Source organism: Rhamphochromis sp. 'chilingali' (genome assembly GCF_963969265.1).
Source record: "Rhamphochromis sp. 'chilingali' genome assembly, chromosome: 17".
NCBI lineage: Eukaryota > Metazoa > Chordata > Actinopteri > Cichliformes > Cichlidae > Rhamphochromis > Rhamphochromis sp. 'chilingali'.
In genome coordinates, this window is record NC_137944.1 from 4303027 (window position 1) to 4325790 (window position 22764).

Genomic DNA, 22764 nt, shown 5'->3' on the forward strand with positions numbered 1-22764 from the left:
TTTTTTCTGGGGCTGCCACTGGCTCATACATTGAAGTCCTCCTTCTGCTCGGAGGGTTACAGCCAGGTCTTGAACACACTGCAAAAATAGTCCACTTTTACAGACATGTCGAGCCAATAAAGTAAAAAAGGGGTATTTTTTGCAGTGTGTTCTAGTGAACAGGGCGGGGAGAGAGAAGGAGGAGGAGGCTGTCCTTCGCTGGCGTGTGTCTGCGTGCATGTGAGAGAGAGCGAGAGGAGTCAGCTGGTCGAAAAGTGCGGAGTGAGCGGTGCATGCATGCGTGTGTTTGCATGTGTGCGAGCGCGGGTGAGCGAGCGTTACTTGTGTGAGCGTTGTACGTGTGCAAGGAAAGCACCTCGGGGTGGGGTGGGGAGGGGGGAACAAGGTGAAGACAACAGAGTGGAACCTGGGGGGGTGGAGGTAAGGGGGGGAAAGCAGTTTGTGCGGACATCCAGACGAGGATAGCCGGAGCGCACCGGGTGCTTCTCCGTCCTGGACACGATTTTGCCTTTTCATTACCGTAAGCGCTTTGCATACTTGTTTGGGAACTAATATCTCTCATCAGGACTGCATATCGTTAAACTCAGTATCAGCCGGTCTATACATACTTACTGGTCATGCGCCGGGACGCAAAGGAGCTTTAGAGATGATGTAAACTCAATTTATGAGCTACCTTGTTGGTAGAAAAAAGGTATTTAATGACAGTTATTGCTGTGCTGTGAGAGGCAAAGTCATTATGTAACTCTTTAAATTTGCCACACTACTCTAAGTGATCAGATTCTTCGCTTTTATGGAGATGACTGTAAAGTTGTCATATATTTATTTTTTAATATTAGAAACACGCGTTGGCTGTAGTGGTGATAGTGAAGGAGGGGATTCAATCTTTCAGCTCACAGCCGTCATATCACCTCATAACACAGTCAGACTCAGATGCTCCATCAGTGCCTAAAGCTATTGTACCTCCTCCCTCTTCCACTAATTCCGATTTTGAACTGGGACAAGAGTTATCTGAAGCATCAGCATGGTAGGGAACTGCTTCCCCAGAGAGCATAAGCTAGGTGTGTGTGTGTGTGTGTGTGTGTGTGTGTGTGTGTGTGTGTGTGTGTGTGTGTGTGTGTGTGTGTGTGTTAATGGGCTGTCATAAAGCTCCAAGCTGTGCCTTAATGTAGGTTTAATCTTTGTATGCTGTTAAACTTCCTTCCTTCTTATCTTATGCACAAAGTAGACTTCATGTCTGTTTGGGTCTCAGGTAATATTAAGGAGTTTTGTGAGTGTGTGCTCTTCATAAGACAACAGACCGTGAGTGTAGCTAAAAATCTGAATCCTTATGCACTTGGAAAGATGTGGTAGTAGTAGTGGGTGTGTTAAACACACTCACACACGTGTGACATTATTAAGTTGCTCCCTGCCCTGTTTAATTTCTCCAGATCTCCCCATATGACCAGCGAAGCTGAATTGTTCCCTCTCTCCACAGGAGGAATCACAAATGTCAGGAAATGTCAAGCACACAGAGCTCTGTCTTTGGCACTTTCAGGCTTATTAATTTGCACGTACGACGGCGGCACTTGCCCTTTTGGCCAGGACTTTGGTTGCTGCGAACAGCCTGTGCAATAACATGTAATATATTAAGAAAAAAAAGTGTGCAGTTATCAGGAACGCAGAGGCTGCACTGCAACGTATGCCTCTGACAGAAGAGCAAACCTAAAGATAGCAGAGCCCCAGTGGAAACAGTAATTAGTGGGGTGAAGAGAGAGGGAGGAGAGGAGAGAGGAGGAGGAGGAGGAGGGAGGATATTGTTTGAACCATCTGATATCTGTTATATAATGACCTGTACAATGGAGACATGCTGGGAGAGAAAGTGAAGAGGAATCGTCAAAGAGTGAGAGGAGCTATTTAGTGAGAGAGAGAGAGGCAGCTCTGTGTGTGTTTTCAGCAGATTGGGTTTGCTGAACCTTTGTTGGAAGCAGTATCAGTTGCAGCAGTTCCCTAAAAAATGTGTATGTGGGCTGCATAACATCATTTCTCTCTTTGAGGAAGCTTATTATTTTTCCTCGAGCTCACAGATGAATCCAGTCTGTGAGCTGGGCATCTCTAATATGTTATTGCAGCTCTCCGTGAAATTGGACAGGCAGATAGGAGTTAAAGAGGATCAGCGATTAGATTTCAACAGTGATCTGTAGGGCTGAACGATATATTGCATTTGCGATAATATCGCGACATGATCAAGTGCAATTTTCTAACCGCAAAGGCTGCGATTATACTGCGATTATAAGGCTGTCCAAATTACTACCATATCCCAGAATTCATAGCGCGGCCCAGCCAAACTCCAGTTTCCAGCAATGGCGGCCGCTACTAAGTTTTAAAATTACTCATACTAATCTTTCTGGGTCACAAAATAAACTTTTAACATATTTTCAGGCGAGAAAGTAGTTGTGTAAACATCAAATATCTGCTCGGTTTATCAAGATATCCCATATTTGCAAAAGTGCTTCGACGTTTTCAGAGGCGTCTGCTACCCACCAGCTCGACAGCTAGCCGGGAGCTCGAGGGTTACTGATGCGGCCGAGAACGGCACAACTCCCGGCACATCATTTTCAGATCACCGCGGAGTTTCGCTGCTCGGGTTAAACGTAATATATAAGTCACTTAGACAACCTAAAAATGTTATTGTTGGGCTTTTTTCAGTGTTTTGTTTGTTCGTGAGTAAATCGGTTTGGCTGAGATTAAAGTTATTAGATTAGATAAAATAAAACTTTATTAATCCCCCGGGTGGGTTCCTCCTTGGTTTTCACACAGCTGACTAAACGTCAAACAGAAAACTTATTAAACAGAAGTATGAGACAGTCGAGAATTTACACCAGTGTCTGGTTATATTTTAGATAGCAAGAAGCAGACGGCCGAGTTTATTAAACTCCACCGAGACAGCGGTGACGCTAATCAGAACTAGCCTTCTGATTCAGAAGGCTAGACCGTCCAATTTCACGCCTTTAAACTTTAAAGGCGTGTTTGTGTGTGTGTTTATACAATTGCTATTATGTTTGCACTTTATGTGTAATGTTACTGACTGCAGAGATCAGTAAGATGTGTGTATTTTTTATTTATTAGTTTTATTTATTTAATATTATTTTTTAATTGAATGACAGTCTAGTAGTTCACAGATGTCGAAAAACTGAGTGTGGTAAAGCCACTGATTTTTTTTTATGTATATTTCTGCAATCTGCACATTGTACTGACTTTCATTTTAATGTTTACACCAGGGTTCCTTGTCAGCACTTTATGCTCAGATGTTTGTAAGCTAAAAATAAACTATTGTGTATGTTCAAATATACTGTTGTGATTGAAGAAGTTAAATAAAAATGTCAGTCATCAATTCATGCATCACCTCATGTCATCATAACAGAGGTCTGTCTTCCAGGAAAGAACAGTTTAAAATTAATGTAATATAGTATTGGCCATACTATATGATGTATTGCTTGTCTTTGTTTAATAATACAGAAGACAAAGACCTTAAAAAATAATCGCATATCGCATCGCAATCGCAATATTGGGGCAAAAAATCGCAATTAGATTATTTTCCATAATCGTTCAGCCCTAGTGATCTGGGACTTCCACCAGCAGGCGAGCTAAGACGATGAAACAAGTTTAAGACAGAAATCTGATTCCAAAGTGACATTACACGGGGCTTATAATGAGCCTGTTTATCTTCATATGAATGTGACTGCAAGGAGTTTTTGGTATGTAAATGCAAGTAAGAGTTTTTTTCTTTCTAAATGCTGCAGACAAATAAACAGAAGACTAAGTGCTGAACAGCTTGAGATGGATTTTTGTGTGTGTGTATGTCTGTGCTTGCGAGTCCTCTTTCCAAACACACACATGCGCGCAACTTCCTGCTGCTTACTCACAGCAGATAATGCAGTGGAAATAGACGACTCCTAGACGACACACACAGGTGGTGGAGAGTGGTCATGTGTTGCTCACTCGGAGAGGAGAAATTCTTATTTAGTTCTAAGCCACTGGCTTTGTGAAGGAACTGTGTGTGTATTGTATACAATGACTGTGTTTACACTGTGTGTGCACATGTTCAACCGTGCATGCACACTAAGTCGCACAGACAAGCTTTGCTGTTTAGGTGAGAAGGAGGTGCAGGACTTTTGTCTTTAGAAAATTGATACCAGTTGTGCAAAGTTGTTGTGTAATGTATAGCACAAAATCCCAGATCCACCTTTAGTAGTTAGTGAAATTTGTTAATTAAAACTTCATTTTAACCCTGTGTTTTTTTTTTCTTACTGACTTTTCTCTGTGATTTTAGTGCTGTTCTTCATTCAGTCTGTTTCTTTTTTGTGCAGAGTGCTGGTGAGACCAGAGGGTTATTCCCTGCAGAGGGAACGCTGAAGGAACATCATGGCATTAGCGGGATGCCCTGACTACTTCTTACGTCATTCGAACTACCAGGTAAACATTTAATGTTCCAGCTGTATGTGGGTTTGTTGGTAGAACGGGAATAAAAGTAATGTTAAACTGGAGTTAGTCTTAAAGTTGATTAACTGTTACGTGAAAACTAAGTGACACTTGCTGGTTGATGAAGAATTCTTAATTTTTGTGTAATTTTAGACAAATTTTGGTATAATCTTGGACCGAACAAAAATTATTTTATTTTACTTTTATGAGTTTGCCTGTTTGACATGGTGCACATTTACCATCATGCTTTTAGAAGATGGTGCTGTCCTGTGTGCATGCTAACACTAAAGGCCTCGGTATACCAGTTACGTTGGTTGTTTCATGCAGTGTGCACTAGGGGACATTGCTTACCTAGCGCACTGGTTGGTAGCTAGCGTTGGTTGGTGGCTCGCGTTGGTTGGTAGCTAATGTTGGTTGGTCGCTTTGTCCACTAGGCAACATCACCTAACAGTCACTTATATTTATTCCTGTTTTTAAGGCCTTGGTCGCTGCTGCGATACAATAAGTGTCGCCACTAAGACAATACTGCCACATCAGCGCTGTTATAGGAGGAGAAGTCAAAGCCGGGAAAAAAACCCCATTGCCAAGTGGGGTTTTTTCACCAAGTATTTCCCATGTCTCATGTTTTCAAATTGTTGTAATAGCGCCCTCTGTATAATCTTTGACTATTAAAATGGCCGTAAAAACCAACATGATCATGCACTGGTGTCTTCAGCCCAGCTGCAGCAGCACAAAGTTTGCAGTTGGCTAACTGCTGTGCTAGAAATAAGTTGGAGACTAAAATGTTATCAAAACGGATACAAATAATAGAAAAGATTGATATTCTCCGAGTAGTAAATAAAAAATATGACATTATTATTTTATAATATTGTCAAGAGACTAGCAAACAGTTGCCTATTCATATATAACAGATAGTTAAATTATCATTTGTTTGAAATTTGTGTTGCTGCTCCAAGAATAATTGCAGTTGTTCAGTTCTCCGACTTCCTAGTAAGCTAGCCACCTTTGAATGCACTCTGGTGCTGAGTGCTTAGCAGTAACGATGAGCAGAGCTTTTTTTGTGGAAACCAGCTGCTGTACTGAATATGTCAACTGGGTAACCAAGATAAACATTAACAGATGAAACCACCGAAATATTGATTATGAGGCAAGACCAAGGTTAAAGTTTAGCAGTGGGCTAAAGTTTGCTTGCCTCAAAGTGAGCGAATCCCAGCTTAGTTTGGTGAAATATGGCATTGGTGCAACACGACAGACCTGGTTCCACTGTCCAACTCCTGCAGAATGAGCCCTTTGTTTCTCAGCTTGGATTTTCTCCTTTCCAACCCTCCAGTAACCTAAAGAATTTGGCTAAAGAGCTTCATGGAGGTCTATAAATAGAGTGCTAAGCAAACAACAATAACAAGTTTGGGCTTTGTTGTGTGACAGGCCTAAAAGCACTGGATTGATGGTATGATGTCTTGCTGGGACCCATGGAATGATGGAGGTGATGTAGTCTCCGCTGTCTTTTTTTCTCTTAGTGGAGGGACAAAAATCCTGCTCACCCAAACTGTGGGACTGCTGAGCCCCTGCTGAGCTGACATTAAGTTGGACTGGTTCACGTTAGCTTCCAGGAAAGAGTTTTGCCCCAGTAAGGCTGCAGTGAATAGTGAATTGAATCCCCATCGAAAAACAACATTCCTCCACCCTGCATGTAGCAGAGAAAAACCAAAGTTTGATAGTTTGATGGAGAGAAGTGGGTTACAACATTGCTCTGTTTGTGTTGGTCTGTGTGTATGTTGCTCATGTAAAGCTTGCCAGTTGTCATGAAACAGCATGGCACACATGGAGTCTCTGCGCGGCAATGACTTTATGCTCAGTGTTTAGAGATAAGGAGCAAATAAGCCCCTTTTCTTTGTACTTACATAACACTATACATAATGGTGGTCATGTTTGGGAATTTGGGCAGCAAAGTCTTATGTGTGTTCCTGTGTCTCGCACTCTTACTGAGAGCGTTGGACCTGTGCCAGGGAGGTCTCAGATTAAACGGGCGGCGACCCTTGCTTTCCCTTTTTTTCTTATGGATGTATTTGTAAATGTGCACACACATGCTCTCCACAGACCAAGAGACCACTGTCCACAGTCTCAAAGCTCTGATGAGTTATGACTTTAACTGCTAAGAGCGGAAAGAATGAAGCGTTTAACCTCTGCTCCTCTCCTTCAGCGTCAGCATTGATACCATTTGTTCCTAAACATGTCTGTTCTGCCTGACAGTTTGTGTCTCTATATTCTCAGACATCAGGTAAGTGGTTATGTGCGAGCATGGTGACGGGCACGCTCAGTTGTGTTTGTGCTTTCGAGGAAGCGCAGCCTTTAAAGCACTTTGTTGAAGTGCCTTGATGTCAGTGCTTTGGGCAATGGAGTGAAAGGGGAGCTCGCTATTTATGAAGGCGATGTCAAGAGAAGTTACAGGATGTCTGTCCAAAAGCAACCCCAGTATGTCAAGCTGATGGAAACTGTAGAGCCACAGCATTCGTTCAGTGAGATATAGCTTTAATGCTCCAAAACCCAGGACAAGAAATCACTCAAATCTTGGAAAACTGCTCTTCAATATTTAATGCTAGTTTCTGGCCCAGAGACATTCTGGAAATCAGCGTAATGCGACAGCGAGACGGAGAATCAAAGCATCGTTTTGAGAAAAAGAATGTGCAGCCAACACCGCTACCTCCAACGTAGCAAATCTTTCAAAGATGGTTTTAGCACAGATTTTTGTTAATGCATATAGAAGTATTTTGGCTAAGTCGGATGAGATTGTATGCTTTGTCAAAGATACAAAAGCTTCCCATCAGTAGACCGGAAGTATTTATAGTGGCACCATTAAGAAATTATAATTTTCCGTTAAGAACTAAAGTCAACTTCTAGTCTTAGGCTCTGGATCCACACACAGAAATTGCAGGTATTGCCCCACAAAAAAACAAAAAGATGTGCTTCTACTGCACATAAAACAAAGATGAACATTGTCCACAGTGGCTTCAGTGTTTACTTCCATATTACCCAGTGCTGTGTTGTTGTGGTTGCTTTGGGCAAGCCAGTCATTTTAGGGTCATGATGAGAGTTACAGTGCTGTGAATAAGCATCTGACGCCATTCATTTCTTTATATTTTGCTTCCAATGAGACAGATTTTCTTTGAATATGTTAAAAAGGTTTTGAGCAGTTCTCTAGGCTTTCAAAGTTTTCTTTGGACATTGGCTGCTTTTTCATTAATTTTCATTCCATTTCAGATTATTTTATATGTGTCATTCAAACATAAAAAGGTATCTCACTCAGACAACGTAGCAGCTGTTCACCAAAATCTCATCAGAAATGATCTTGGTGGCTATCAGTGGGGAGAAAAGTTATGTGTTAAACACGGTGGAGGCACAGTAATGAATTGGGGGCTGCATTTAGGTCAGCTGTGTTGAGGATGTTAGCCAACTTAGTGCAATTATAAACACAGAAAGGTAATATGCAAAACCATCTGTCAGCAGCTTTATTTTTCAAAAAGACAATGATCCCAAACACACTGCTAATGTAGTAAAAGCATACCGGGATAGAAAAACACACACACAGAGGACCAGTATCAGTCATGGACTAGCCCAAATCTCAACATTACTGAAGCAGTGTCGGCTCATCTGGACAGAAAACAGAACAAAAGGCAGGCAAGATCTAAAGGAAAGATTTAAATGTCCTTCATGAAGAACTATTCCTGAAGACTAGTTAAAGAAGACAAGAAAGCTTCCCTAAGAGGGTTCAGACTGTGTTGAAGAAGGAAAGCAGTTACACCAAGACTTTTGCACAGTACTGTATTAATAACCTTTGGTCCTCCGTGCCCCCTGATCAGACTTATGCTTGCCCATAAATGCAAAGCCACAATGCTAAAAAGGCTCTGTAACTGTAATAAACTTCTATGGAAAAATACTAAGATGAACATTCAAAGTAATTCAGTGTAAATGAGATTTGTTAAACGATGCTGTGTGTTGTGAAACAGAAAACACACGACTGCAGGAATGACTCACAAGCCGTAAAACTACAAGAAGAAAGCCTCCCTTCATGTACTGTGCCACTCAGTATGCCCTTAAGACTAGTTATATGAAGAATGCTGTTTTGTTTGCTATAACTATTGTGCAAAACAGTCCACATCTGGTAAATGATTTTAGCGGGAAATCAGTGCCTCTTTCTAAGAAACAGGTTCATGTCTTTCAAAATTGGCTTTTTCTACTCATATAACCACCCAGGTGACGGCTGATGTAGCATCACTACTCGATTTAGAGTTCCAGGTGAGTTTTTTATGGGGAATGTGGCCATTAAAGCTGACCCTTTTACTGCAAGAGCGCTGCAAAGGAAAGGGTAATTTTCCCTACGTTTGCTTGTAGCTATATGTTAACACTGCTGCTACTGATAGCTCTTTAAAGACCTGGAACATCGTCCTGCCTCCAATTCCAAACAGTGTATACCCTTGTGCCTGGGAAAGCCCAGACTCTGAACAGTGCCGAGAGAAGATTGATTAGTATGATTGCAGTGAGTAAATCACTTGATCACTTGATATCATCAGATTAAAAACATTCACTTATAAATTCTCTGCGTACTTTTTCCAGCTTTTCATTTTAGCTTTAGGTATCAGGTTTTGCTGTTTATGGAGATATTCTGTCTTTATAGGTGTGGTGATAAAGTTTTTCCATCTGACTTAAAGGAGTAGCATCCCTGATTTGCTTTTGTGTTCAGGGTTTGGTGTGAAAATTAAGATTAGGTCCATTAAAAGGGGTTACAGCTAGCACTTAGCTTAGCACAAACACTGAGCACTGGATTAAAGAGGTGGTCTGGCTGAAAACTTACCTACCGGTGTATTTAAAGGATATTAAATAATATTTTCATAACGTTTTCTTAAGATATATATAAAAATTGAGGTGGATATCCACATAATCATGGAAGGTTTTACTCTCGTTGTGCTAACGTAGCCTAGCTTACCACTAGACTATTTGTTTTGGAAGGTTTTAAAGAAAGAGCCACAAGTAGATCTGCTAGTAGTTAAGATGCAAATAAAAGGTCATCTCAGTTAATTTGGTAAAAGTCTCACTTTCTGTAGATTTGGAGTAATGCCTGGTGTTGTGCAGTATGTATGTATTTGATATATATGTGTGTATATATTTATGGGTGTTTAGCAGCTTGTAAGTTATTGTGCCTCAGTCTTAGCTATAGCCTGGCCTGCAGACTTTCTCTTTCAGCCCATAGGCCCTGCAGCCAAGTTGCCTTCCTTGGAAAGCTTTTGGCTGATGCTGCTTCTCAGAGCTATAAATCTTACTCTGGGCATTTATGGATGTTTTCGAAGCACCGAGGGGAGCTGCGAGTGTGTGTGTATGTGCATGAATGTGGACTGAGACCTCTGGCCACGAGCAGTTCCTGGAAGCAACGCTTCCGCGTTCTTCTTTTTCCTGGAAAAGAGAAGATTGAAAATTTCATTGGCTTTTTTCCCTCTCTTTCTCCTCTGCAGCTTTCTTGCCTTGAGGCTGCTTCAAATTAGACAATGTGTGAAGAACTTGGCAGGATGTGTGCGTGTATCTTCAGATGTGTGAAATTGTATAAGTGGGCTGGGACTGGTGGGTTTTTTTGGGTGGATTTTTTTTTTTCTAAAAATTATTGAATTGATTGATAATCTTCTTTTTTCATGAAATACATCAAGGTTTAGTTAATTAGTGAGTTTCACAAGTTTAAAATAAAGCTCAGTATACCTGATACAGGGAGAGAGTGTGCATAAAGGAAAGGTCAGAGGGGTCAGAAAGCCAAAGTGACAAAGTGTCACCGGGCTCTGAATGCCTGACTTGGCATTCCTCGACAGCCGAGGCCTGAACCCACCCTTTGCCCGACCATTTGAACTCTGTGAAAATGACACGCTGTCTTCCCGTTTTACTAAAATATCTGACATCTTAAACACATTGCATGAGGCTTTTTTTAACCACGTGCTCAAAATTGTTCTTTTTTTAAATGTTTTTTTATGTCCTTTACTTTTTTTTTGGGACAGGAAAGGATGGACCGCACTTCCACTCGCAGGCCTGACGAGCTTATTGTTCCTGGCTTTCAGCGCTCAGCCAGTCAGAATTTGCCACATCACCATGGTAACTCTTCTCTCTTCTCCTTCTTGAACCTATGTTGGATTTATTAAAAAAAATTGGAACATTTAGGTTGGATTATAATAACTGGTTATTACCATTGGTCTTTTCTGGTATGTCCTGAGTGATTAATGAAATCCTTCCATCTAGGGCTGAACGATTATGGAAAATAATCTAATTGCGATTTTTTGCCCCAATATTGCGATTGCGATGCGATATGCGATTATTTTTTAAGGTCTTTGTCTTCTGTATTATTAAACAAAGACAAGCAATACATCATATAGTATGGCCAATACTATATTACATTAATTTTAAACTGTTCTTTCCTGGAAGACAGACCTCTGTTATGATGACATGAGGTGATGCATGAATTGATGACTGACATTTTTATTTAACTTCTTCAATCACAACAGTATATTTGAACATACACAATAGTTTATTTTTAGCTTACAAACATCTGAGCATAAAGTGCTGACAAGGAACCCTGGTGTAAACATTAAAATGAAAGTCAGTACAATGTGCAGATTGCAGAAATATACATAAAAAAAAATCAGTGGCTTTACCACACTCAGTTTTTCGACATCTGTGAACTACTAGACTGTCATTCAATTAAAAAATAATATTAAATAAATAAAACTAATAAATAAAAAATACACACATCTTACTGATCTCTGCAGTCAGTAACATTACACATAAAGTGCAAACATAATAGCAATTGTATAAACACACACACACAAACACGCCTTTAAAGTTTAAAGGCGTGAAATTGGACGGTCTAGTTCTGATTAGCGTCACCGCTGTCTCGGTGGAGTTTAATAAACTCGGCCGTCTGCTTCTTGCTATCTAAAATATAACCAGACACTGGTGTAAATTCTCGACTGTCTCATACTTCTGTTTAATAAGTTTTCTGTTTGACGTTTAGTCAGCTGTGTGAAAACCAAGGAGGAACCCACCCGGGGGATTAATAAAGTTTTATTTTATCTAATCTAATAACTTTAATCTCAGCCAAACCGATTTACTCACGAACAAACAAAACACTGAAAAAAGCCCAACAATAACATTTTTAGGTTGTCTAAGTGACTTATATATTACGTTTAACCCGAGCAGCGAAACTCCGCGGTGATCTGAAAATGATGTGCCGGGAGTTGTGCCGTTCTCGGCCGCATCAGTAACCCTCAAGCTCCCGACTAGCTGTCGAGCTGGTGGGTAGCAGACGCCTCTGAAAACGTCGAAGCACTTTTGCAAATATGGGATATCTTGATAAACCGAGCAGATATTTGATGTTTACACAACTACTTTCTCGCCTGAAAATATGTTAAAAGTTTATTTTGTGACCCAGAAAGATTAGTATGAGTAATTTTAAAACTTAGTAGCGGCCGCCATTGCTGGAAACTGGAGTTTGGCTGGGCCGCGCTATGAATTCTGGGATATGGTAGTAATTTGGACAGCCTTCGGCGCGTCGCTGTGACGTAATCGGTCTACAAATGCGGCCTCAGGAGGATGCAGCCCATGAATTTGGACATGTCCAGAGTATAATCGCAGCCTTTGCGGTTAGAAAATTGCACTTGATCATGTCGCGATATTATCGCAAATGCGATATATCGTTCAGCCCTACTTCCATCTATATTTCTTTTGTCATTTCCTTTCTTCATACCTTTCTTTATGGGATCAAAACCAATTTATCGGCCTCTTAACACTCTTCCTGTCTTCCTAGAAATCCCCCCCTCCTGCTCTATCTCCATCTCCATCTAGGACACTGTCTCCCTCCATCACTACATGCTATGCTCTCCAGATGGAGAGATTATTGACAAATTTTAAACTCTCCCCTCCCTCTACCGCTGCTCGGCACTATTTTGAACTCTTCCCTTCCCCACAGTGCCTCAGTATTAAATCTGCCCCCATTATATTTCCAGAATTTCATTCACACTTCCAGGAAAATCTTGGGAATTCTTGGCTAGTGGTTATCCTGTGGATTAGCTTTTTTTTTTCTTTTGGTTTGGTGATTTATTGGACTGGCTTCACTTCTGCTGCTTGTTGGTCATGCTCGTGTATTGTAAACATGGTTTCACAATAAGTGAATGGGTGCTTACATAGGTCTATAGGTCAAACAGTTCAGGGCAGAAGGGAGTTCATAGAAAGTAAGCCATAGGTCTGTGGGTCAGGGTTGTAGATAGTAGGAGGTCAGCAGGTTCATACTCTATTCAGGCAGTGACGCCACTGGAGTGATCAGCCGTTTGCCACTATCACACACTAGACAGTAAAACAGCACTTCCAGAATCTTTTCTTGTTGTTAGTGATAGCTTGTAAAGTGTAACTGCTACAACTAAATATGGGGTCAAGATCATGCAAATGTAAATGCATTGGCACAATAGACGCAAGAATCTCTCAGTCTGTGCACAACTTTTTATAGTAACTCAACAAACCAACAAGGAACAAGTCTCCACAAGGAACCATTGAAATGATGCTTCTAGTTTCTGGAGCTTTTCTCTGTTTTGTTTTTTAAGTTAAACATTTACCAAGTTGAATTCTCAAGTACAACAATAAAAATAAAGCAAAACTAGCCTGCAAAAATTTATGGACATGGCCAATAATCAGTATATGCATCCATTTCCCAAACCCAGCTGATAACATGCAGATAAATAGTCAGCCCCTCAGTTATGTAATATATGATCATATATTTTGTACACAAAATAATAGACTGTTCAAACAAATTGGTTTGTTTACACAGGGTGAACCTGTTCTAAACAGTGAAAAGTACACAGTGCCTATTCTGGTATTCTATGGCAAATCAATCAAGCTCCTCGGTGCTGGGCAGTGAGCACAGGGTCCACTAGGATTCTCAGGTCACCCTCATGAAGTCAGTTTCTGGTTGTTTGGTCAGAGACAGTCACACCAGTGACCTGCTGGAGGTCATTCTGTAGCTCTCGCAGTGCTTATCCTGTTCCTCCTTCCAAAAAGAAACAGATAGCAGTCCTCCTGATAGTTTAAGGGCCTTTGACGGCCCTGTCCACTTCTCCCAGAGTAACTGCTTGTCTCCTGGAATCTCCTCCATGCTCTTGAGACTGTACTCGGAGATACAGCAAACTTCTGGCAATGGTACGTGTTGATGTGCCATTTTGGACAAGCTGGGCTACCTGTGCATCCTCTCTACGCTCCACGTATCGCCTCATGCTACCAGTAATGATGCTGACCGTAGCTAAATACAAAACTACTGAAAACCAGCCAGAAAAGATGTGGAGGGAAAAAATGTCAGTGGCCTCCACCTGTAAAACTATTCCTGATTTAAAACCACTGAAACTGATTAACGACTCCCTCTGCCACTTGACTGACCGAATCAGTGTCCCAGAAGTTTAACTAATTTGATGCTATACATATAAAAATGTTTCTTTGTATTTTCAGCAGTGTACTTACCTCTCTTGATATCTGTCTATATAATTCACAGGGCTCTATGTAGTACTAGAAAAACTAAGTACATGATTTAGAAGCTTGCAGAAGCACCTTTAGTAGTAATAACTTAATAATCATTTTCCGTAAGACTTGCTAGAGACTATCAGTCTCTTACATTATCATTCCAACTTTGCATCAATTCACTGAGGTTTGCAGGCATTCGTTTGTGCACAGTTCTCTTGAGGTCCCACCACTATTCTGCTGTAGGTTCCAGTTTCCAGCCAGCTTTAGCTGACAGTCAGATAGCCTCACATTTGTCACTAGAATACTTTGGTATAAAGAGGATGTGTCCAGGTCTGTAGGTGCCAAACAAACCCAAATCATCACACTTCCACTACCGTGCTTGACAGTTTGGTATGAGGTATTTGTGCTGTATGCTCTCTATCCGGTGTTATTCCAAATATGGTTCTAGAAGTCGTGGTTTGTTCAGATGAAAGCATGCAAACGCAAGCTGTGCTGCCATGTTCTCTTTAGAGAGAAGAGGTTTTCTCCTGGAATCCCTTCCAAATAAATTATACTTGTTTAGTCTTCCTCTAATTGTACTTTAATCATAAAATTTAACATTTAACATGCCAAATGAAGTCTAGCACCAAATCACAGCAACAGTCGCCTCAAGGCGTTTTATATTGTAAGGTAGAGCCTACAATAATACATACAGAGAAAAACCCAACAATCAATGAGCAACTATGAGCAAGCACTTTGGCGACAGTGGGAAGGAAAAACTCCCTTTTAACAGGAAGAAACCAGGCTCAGGGAGGGGCGGGGCCATCTGCTGTAAACCAGCTGAGGAGAGAGAAGGAAGACAGGATAAAGACATGCTGTGGAAGAGAGCCAGAGATTAATAACAAGTACGATTTAATGCAGAGAGGTCTGTTAACTGAAAAGGAAAAACTCAGTGCATCATGGGAGTCCCCCAGTAGCCTACGCCTATTGCAGCATAACTAAGGGAGGATTCAGGGTAGGGCTGCTCGATTATGGCAAAAATGATAATCACGATTATTTTCACTGAAATTGAGATCTCGATTATTTGACGATATTTATTTAACAATAACAATGTGTTGAATAATGACTTTAAAGATTGTCAAAAAATAATATAAAATAGTGTGCAAATACTGATAACAGTGCAAATGTTTGCAATATAAAAAATAAATGAAAAATGTAAACATCTATGTTTAGTGAACTTTGCAGTGTTGCTCTGTGGTGCAGCTACGACACCGTAGCAAAGTTTACACACTATGTCTATTTGATCCATGTCTGACTCCGCGAACCCATAATGTTTCCACACCACTGAAGTTTTTTTACCTCTCTTTTCAACCAACGGCAGTCACTCTCCTCTCCAAATAACTTCTGCTTAGCTTTCCGAGCTTCCCTCGGGTCCTCTTAATCAGCGGTCCCCAACCCCCAGGCCTCGGATCGGTACCGGTCCGTGAGTCGTTTGGTAATTCAGGGTCACCTGGTCCAGCCCTAACTATATGCTTTAGCAAAAAGGAAAGTTTTAAGCCTAATCTTAAAAGTAGCGATGGTGATTAAAGGGGAATGATGTTCAGTAATCAGGTTAGCAGCACTTGGCTGCTACTTCCCCTCTTTTCCTTGGGGGCAGTAGGGATGTACTTAGTTTATTAAAGGACTGTATATAGTTTATCTGATAAAATGTTGTGCAGGACAACACTTCACTTCACTGAAAAAGCAAGAGTCAAAGTCACCCATCTCCAGTTTCATTCTGGCTTTGGTTGGTAGCTGAACCTTACCTCAGCCTCACTGATGGATGTGCTGTATTTTTAGATCATGACTGGCTCAGATTACATGCCCTTCATTTATGCTAGATGTGGGGTTTTTTTCTTACAATCTGATGACATGTTGTCATCTGCATGTAAGCCCACCAATTAACAGTAGATTTAATATTTTGTTCATAATTTTCTTTTATCTGATTTATGTGCTGTCCTCCGGTCCTGCAGCTGAGTAATAAGCAGATTTCTGCAGATAGCTTGAGGCTTTCACAGCAGTAACACTCATTGTCATGATAGAAAATCATTCATTTTATGCACCTGTAGTTACACACTAAAGTAACTTTGAGAGTGTTTGTGCCTCCAACAATGCAAAATGTAAATGCACTGACAACATAAATCCTTTTCAAATAAAAAACAGCAGCAGCAAGAAAAACCTACTGAGAAAGTACCAACGCAAAAAGGATGCTAAATATAACCCCTGTGTTTTTGTTGCATAAAAAGAACTCCGTTGCGCTTTGCCCTTGAAAATCTGAACATTCAGCTCTCTTCGCTGACCTCTAGACTGCTGTCAGAGATCGATGATTGCAGGTTGTCGTGGCCAGGGACAGAGAGCACTCATTCAGTATATTTTGGGATCTTACAGGACTGAACTGGCCACGTTTGTATGGTAGGTTTTGTCATCAGATGCTAGCCAGACGGCTGGAGCGAGTCATCTACATTCCAAGTTATAGTTAGCGGAGGAGACGGAGAAGACATTTTCATTCTATATGTCCTCTGGGTTCCCTGTCCATAGCCAGCAGCGCCGTGTGGGCCAAGCCACAGGGGGAGGGGGAGGAATGCCAATGATACCATCATTATCCTCTTAAAGTGGCACTGGGATACTTTTTTTTTTTGTAAAAGTTCTCTTTTAGCAGCAAGAACAAAACCTTTCAAACTCACAATAATTAGGATGATGAAGAATCTTCCTGTGAGCAACTTTAAATATTATTGCAAGTGTTGTTTGCCATTGCATTGATGCACATTAGCAGTTGAGAGAAAAATAGACTAAATGTTAAGTTTTAGCATCCTACCAAACGTACAACACTGTGCAAAAGTCTTGAGCCACCCTCATTTCTTTGTATTTTGCTAGTAAAATGGGAAGTAGCTGCAGCCATTTAGAGAAACGCATGTAAACAGATGGAAATACAGCATATAAGATGAAAACAGAGTTTGTACATTTCTTAGCTTTAAAGTCAATATTTGTTATTACTACGTTTATTCTTCAACAAAGGCTGAACTCTCTTGTAATTTCTTTAAGTAGTCTTCTGGAATAGTTCTTCAGACTTCTTGAAGGACTTCCAAAGCTCTTTTTTGGATGTTGGCTGCCTTTTGTTCTGTTTTCTGTCTAGATGAACCCACACTGCTTCAGTAATGTTGTGGTTTAGGCTTGTGAGACCAACCTATGGGTTGATACATTGGTATTGTGTGTTTTTCTATCCAAGTGTGCATTTACTGCACTGGCAGTGAAGGCTTTGCTAATCAGACAAAAAAATCTGTGTCGAGATCTGATGGTACTTTTCTGTGTTCATCGTTTCATCATCGTGTTGCATTCAATATAAAATGTCGCCCCAAACCATGACAGAGCCTCCACTATGTTTCATAGATGGATATGAACACTCACCGTTTGTTATACCTCAGACTTTTCTCCCCATTTTGCTTCCCAAGCAATGGTTTCTTTAAAGCCATCCGTCCACTGAGACCATTTCTGATGAGGCTCCAGGGAATAATAAATGAATTAACTGAAGGGCCAGATGTATCTGTCAGGTCTTGGCTGGACTTGTCCTGCTTCTTAAGGACGCAACTTTTACTAAAAATCACAAAGTAGCATAACTTTTATTATGCTATGGAAGGAAAAACACAGGCATTTAGTAATGAGACGAATGACAACACCTCTCGCTTTTACAGATCATGAGTCCACATTATGTTACATCTTTATATAACAGCCATGACTGTCTCTCCTCCTGCGTGGTCTTGTTCTTTTCCTAGAACATCTTTTGCACACACAGCCCCCACCCCACCCAAGCAACCATGTCCCACTCATGAACCCCAGCATCACATGACCCAATGTCCCAGACTGTGCTCTGTGTTTGTGTGTGCGCGTGACATGCATAACTCCTTATAACCTAAGATGAGCGACTCCTGTTGTTTTTGGTGCAGCAGCTTTTCCCCCCTGCTCTCACTGTGGATGTTCACAGTGTTTGTGTACATTCGGTGCACTGCTGCGTTTCCTTTTAAATTTCTCCTCTTTAATTAGATGCACATGTACATCAGCACTGCAGAGTGCACATAGTGTCCTGTCCTCATTCCTGTGTGTCTGTTTTGATGTCCTACTTTGTCCCAGTCATTTGGCCACCATGTGTCATGAAAAGGCCTGGTTAACGTTCCCAGAGTGCTGTAATTTCGTCTGAGAGGAATGTCAAGAATTCTGTGTGTGGTGTTGGGGTGGGACTCACGGAGGACCAAAGGCCTTTAGACACACATACACACACATAGCGAAACACATTGAGACCACAGTTGTGAGGACGTTTAACAGAGCTTATGTAAAAGTTGATTCACTAGAGAGATTTCTCTCCCGCTAGCAGGCTTTTCCCCCACAAGCTGACAGTGCACATTTACTTTTTAGAAAGTTAAGAGTAGAAAAATCTATTGCTGCGAGGTTGGAAAACTGTTAGTAATGACTGCCATACACAGGATTATCTCCATCTGTCCCCAGAAGGCATTTCATTTTGCATTATAGAGTGCTGCAAGAAGTGAACCAATTCATCATCAGATAGCACCACATGAACAGCATCAAAGCCTTGAGGGAAGCCCAAAGTGGGGCTTGCAAATCCGGGCCTGGCTTTAGCTAATTAATAACAGTTTACGGTAAAAGATCGGCATCGACATCTGACCTGCACGACCAGGGGCCCATTCACTCTGGTTTGCTTTGGTTAGTCGTTTGGTCTGTGGGCGAGTGCTGGTTCGAAACTGCTGCTGGCTGCCAGGAAGGCTTGTCAGCCCCTTGAATGACAGTTTACACACAGTTAGGCCAAAGGCAAGCCAGGGAGGTGGTGTACTACACAGGAATTGAATGAAATCCAAGCCAAAGAGGAATCCAACACAAGGAAGAATGATACTTCACATCAGGGCTGTGCTTTCTCTCACTCTCTCTGTCTGCTGCCATGCTTGATAATTCAGGGCCGTGATGTTTTTCTGGCAATATTTTTATTGCTTAAATTGCTGCTCTATCAAAGTGCCATTGAGGTTTCAGTGTCATTGTCTCAGTATGTACTGTAGACATGATACAAAGGTTATGAGCTGTTTGCTCAAAGTAAAACTAGTGCCCAGTCTGTGTTTAATTGCAGACATAGATAAAGAAAAGGTTCACTGACACAATTGTCTCTCTAATCAGACTTTATTGGTTCCTCTTTTTTTTCTTTCTTTTTTTTACATCTTATAATGAGTCTTTTATTTCAACTGCTGAGCCTGCCAAGGCGGGAAAACTGTGTAGATAGGTGTGGGAACATGTTTTAATAGGGTTAGTTGGGCATGTGAGTTGAAAGTATAAGTTGGCAATTCTCGTCCTCCGGAAGCATTCTTGCATCGGGATTCTGTTTGATGAAACTTCTAACTCCTTGGCTACCTTTCCTCTTGCTGGTAAAAGTTTACCTGAGATACTCGGCAGGGATGCCTCCAGAATTTTTTCATAGTGGTGGCCAGAGATGGGCAGTAACGCGTTCCGCGTTACTGTAATCCGATTACTTTTTTCAAGTAACGAGTAAAGTAAGGGATTACTATTGCAAAAACGGTAATTAGATTACCGTTACTTTCCCGTAGGAACGCTGCGTTACTGCGTTACTAAAACCGTGATTTTTTTGCGAGAATGTCTCATGACAGTGACGGAAGCAAGTGCGCTGTTAGTGACAACAGCTGTGTGCAGATCAACAATCCACATATCGATTGTGGGAGAGAGTATGAGCGTGCAGCGTTTAAAGCGTGGAAGTACTGACCTTACTTTGAGTTTGACTCCATAAAAAGTGACAAAAACATTAGTGTCCGCTGTGCGTGGGAAGAAAACTTCTTTTTACAGCGAAAAAAACCCCTAAACTTCCAAGCAAACACCGAGTAGCTACGACGTAATGGGAAACTCACAGAGAAACTCGCGGATTCTTCAACTGACCGCGGCACACCTGCACCAGGGTAAACCTCCGCCTACCCTGCTCCTGCTTTACAGGTGAAAATAGAGCAACAGGACCGCTGAGTCTTTGACTTTATTTATTTTCTGCTGTGTTTTACTTGCATCTATTTGAAAGACTGAGTGTAAACACAAAATTTTTTTTATTTTATGTGCTGGAATGTGCAGAAAATAGGTTTAAATGTTAAACTAATTTCTTCCAGTCAGAGAATGTTGCATATAATTAAATTTTTGCTTGATGCATAAAGTTAAAAGATTAAAACTAATAAAACAAGTTTAAAAAAAGAGACTTTTCCATTTGATTACATTTTGTATGATGGATTATGCAGAAAAAGTAGAATTGGGCTGAAAGAGATATCGCTTTATCACCTCTTCAGGTTGTAAATCGTGTTTTAAAAAAGTAACTAAGTAACTAAGTAATTACTTTCTTTTGAAAATAAGTAATCAGTAAAGTAACGGGATTACTTTTTTGGGGAAGTAATCAGTAATTAGTTACTGATTACTTTTTCAAGTAACTTGACCAACACTGGTGGTGACCATATGAGGGCCACTAAAAATATTAGGATGGCAGAATTTCCAGTTTTATTATGCTGTTGTCAAATATAGGTTAAAAATAAAAGAAATATGGCAAAAAAAATAAAATAAAATAAAAATGTTTGTAATAGAATGTGAAAAATAACTTTTTTAAATTTCTATTTTAGGTTGTAGTCCTGCCACCCAGCAGGGGGCGCTGCAGCATTGTCACCCTTTCTTTTCTTTACTGTCCTGCTTGTGATTCCACAGCTGTGTTTTCTTCATCACTAACTTTGGTTGCTGTAGTGTTAAACTACACTGGGATGATTTTGATGACTGTCAGCTGCTTGTAGATGCAATGCATCACTGTCACTCATTTCATTCTCCCTTTGCTCATCCCGCTGTCCACCTGCATCCGCAGATGATGACGTGGATCTGGAGCAGCTGGTGAATGACATGAACTCCTCTATGGAGAGTGTGTACTCCACACAGACAGACACGGCGGTTCTTCTAAACAACGGCCACGCCCCTCACCACCACCATCAGGTGCACTCTTCCTACCTGGGACACAGCCGTCGCCACACCCCAGCCCTGCCCTCTTCTTCCCCCTCCAGAGAAAGGCTGAGACACTCTCAACCCATGCACATCAAAGCTGTCAGGTAAATGCTCATAACCTGGGCCTCTACATTGATCGCACTGGTTTATGTTCAAGATAAAGATAAAAAGATCGCTCTGCTACACCTGCAGAAATAAAGATATGAATAAAAGATAACGTAGCACTGCCAGCAAAAGAACACTCTGCTATTATATATCTGTCTGTCTGTGCCATTCTTGTAAACATGCTATCTCAGGAACACCTTGGACGAGTGATGACGTTTCATATCCCAAAGGTCAAAGGTCAGCTTCACCGTGAAATCAGTTTTCTGCAGAAACCTTTTTTTTTCTGGCCACTATTAAAGGCCATGATCAGGAACAGAAGGGGAGAGTGTGACCATGAATTAACTTCTGGTAACTCTGTAGTTGCAGTGATATTATATATTGCTTTTTTGTGTTGCCACATTTAAGATGTGTGTTGAACTTCTCTGTGGGTTTAATCAGAATCAGCTTTCCTGGCCACAGCATGTGTATACATACAAGAAAAGTGACTGCTTCTAATCACTGTCAGTGAACCTACGCACTAATGAAATAGAAGTTCAACAAAATAAGTCATAAATTAAAAAAACAAAACATCAACAACATAGACATCAAAGGTCTGAAGCGCAAACATCATCCACCGTCCTTACACCCTCAACTGAGATGATGAGCATTTCTCATTTTCGGGATCTAAACTGCAGTCTGACTGCTTGTCCCACACAGTTTGCTCATGTTTTTACAAATCTGGCAGGTGCACCATGTGATCAGGCAACCGATCTGTCTCCAGTGTTCCCTCACTCTATTTCAGTTCCATCTCACCAGACCTTCAGATAGAGTAGACTCAATAAACACTTACACAGATTAACTGCACTCATACAGCGTGTTATTTCATTCACTTTAAGCCCTTTGGCACCCTCACATTGCCAGTTAACCTAAGATTCTTGTCTTTGGAATATGGGAGAAACATCCCGGCTGACCAGGACATTCATACCCAGAACCTGCTTGCTGTGAGGAGACAGTGCTGACCACTGCACCGCTGTGTTAAACAAGAGAGTGCGATACTCTGTAAAAATCATATTTATTGCGTTCTCCAGCGTTTTAATGTTACTGTAACTGTATTTTGGGGTCGTCAGGGTATCTGCTTCCACAATTTCCAAAGAGTGGGACATAAATATGTACAAACCTAGAAATATTACAAATGTAATAGTTAGAAGCCGACAGATGATGAGAGGTTTAATGTAATTGACCGACGTTGACGTTAATAACAGCCGATAAGTTAAAATTACACACGTAAAGAAGAGACGACACCCTTCAACCATGTTACGAGTGTTGATGTTGCATATTTTACTCACCAGAGGGCACTGCAGTTTCCTTTTTGGCCACATGGCACAAACAAAAATGAGCTGATCCAAGCAGAGTCAGAGTAAACAAGGTTATAAATGAGTACACATAACAAATGTGTCTATTGAAAGAGATTAAAGGACTAGCATTAGCTAAAGGTAGTCACTTGCTTACATTAATCCCTGCCTGTCCAAGGTGCTTTGCAACCCACCCCCATCCCAGATCCTTCAGTTCAAGCTGTTTTTGTTTTTTCTGACCATCTCCATTGTTATTGTCAGCAGCTCTTGCAGTTCTTGCTACTGCTCTCTCTTC

General features: G+C 41.0%; 1 protein-coding gene across 2 annotated transcripts in view; it reads left to right on the top strand.

The window, feature by feature from the left end:
* Positions 1–401: 401 nt before the first annotated feature.
* LOC308384538 (growth factor receptor-bound protein 10-like) overlaps positions 402–22764 on the top strand; it is a 51864-nt gene continuing 29501 nt past the window's right edge. The window contains exons 1-4 of one of the 2 annotated variants that reach the window (XM_080863058.1): positions 402–520; positions 4347–4452; positions 10491–10584; positions 20900–21137. In XM_080863058.1, coding sequence (XP_080719184.1) covers positions 4402–4452; positions 10491–10584; positions 20900–21137 — 383 coding nt within the window. In that variant the 5' untranslated portion in view covers positions 402–520; positions 4347–4401. Of the gene's footprint in view, positions 521–4001; positions 4130–4346; positions 4453–10490; positions 10585–20899; positions 21138–22764 lie in introns of those variants that run through there. The other variant, XM_080863059.1, reaches the window with a different exon arrangement.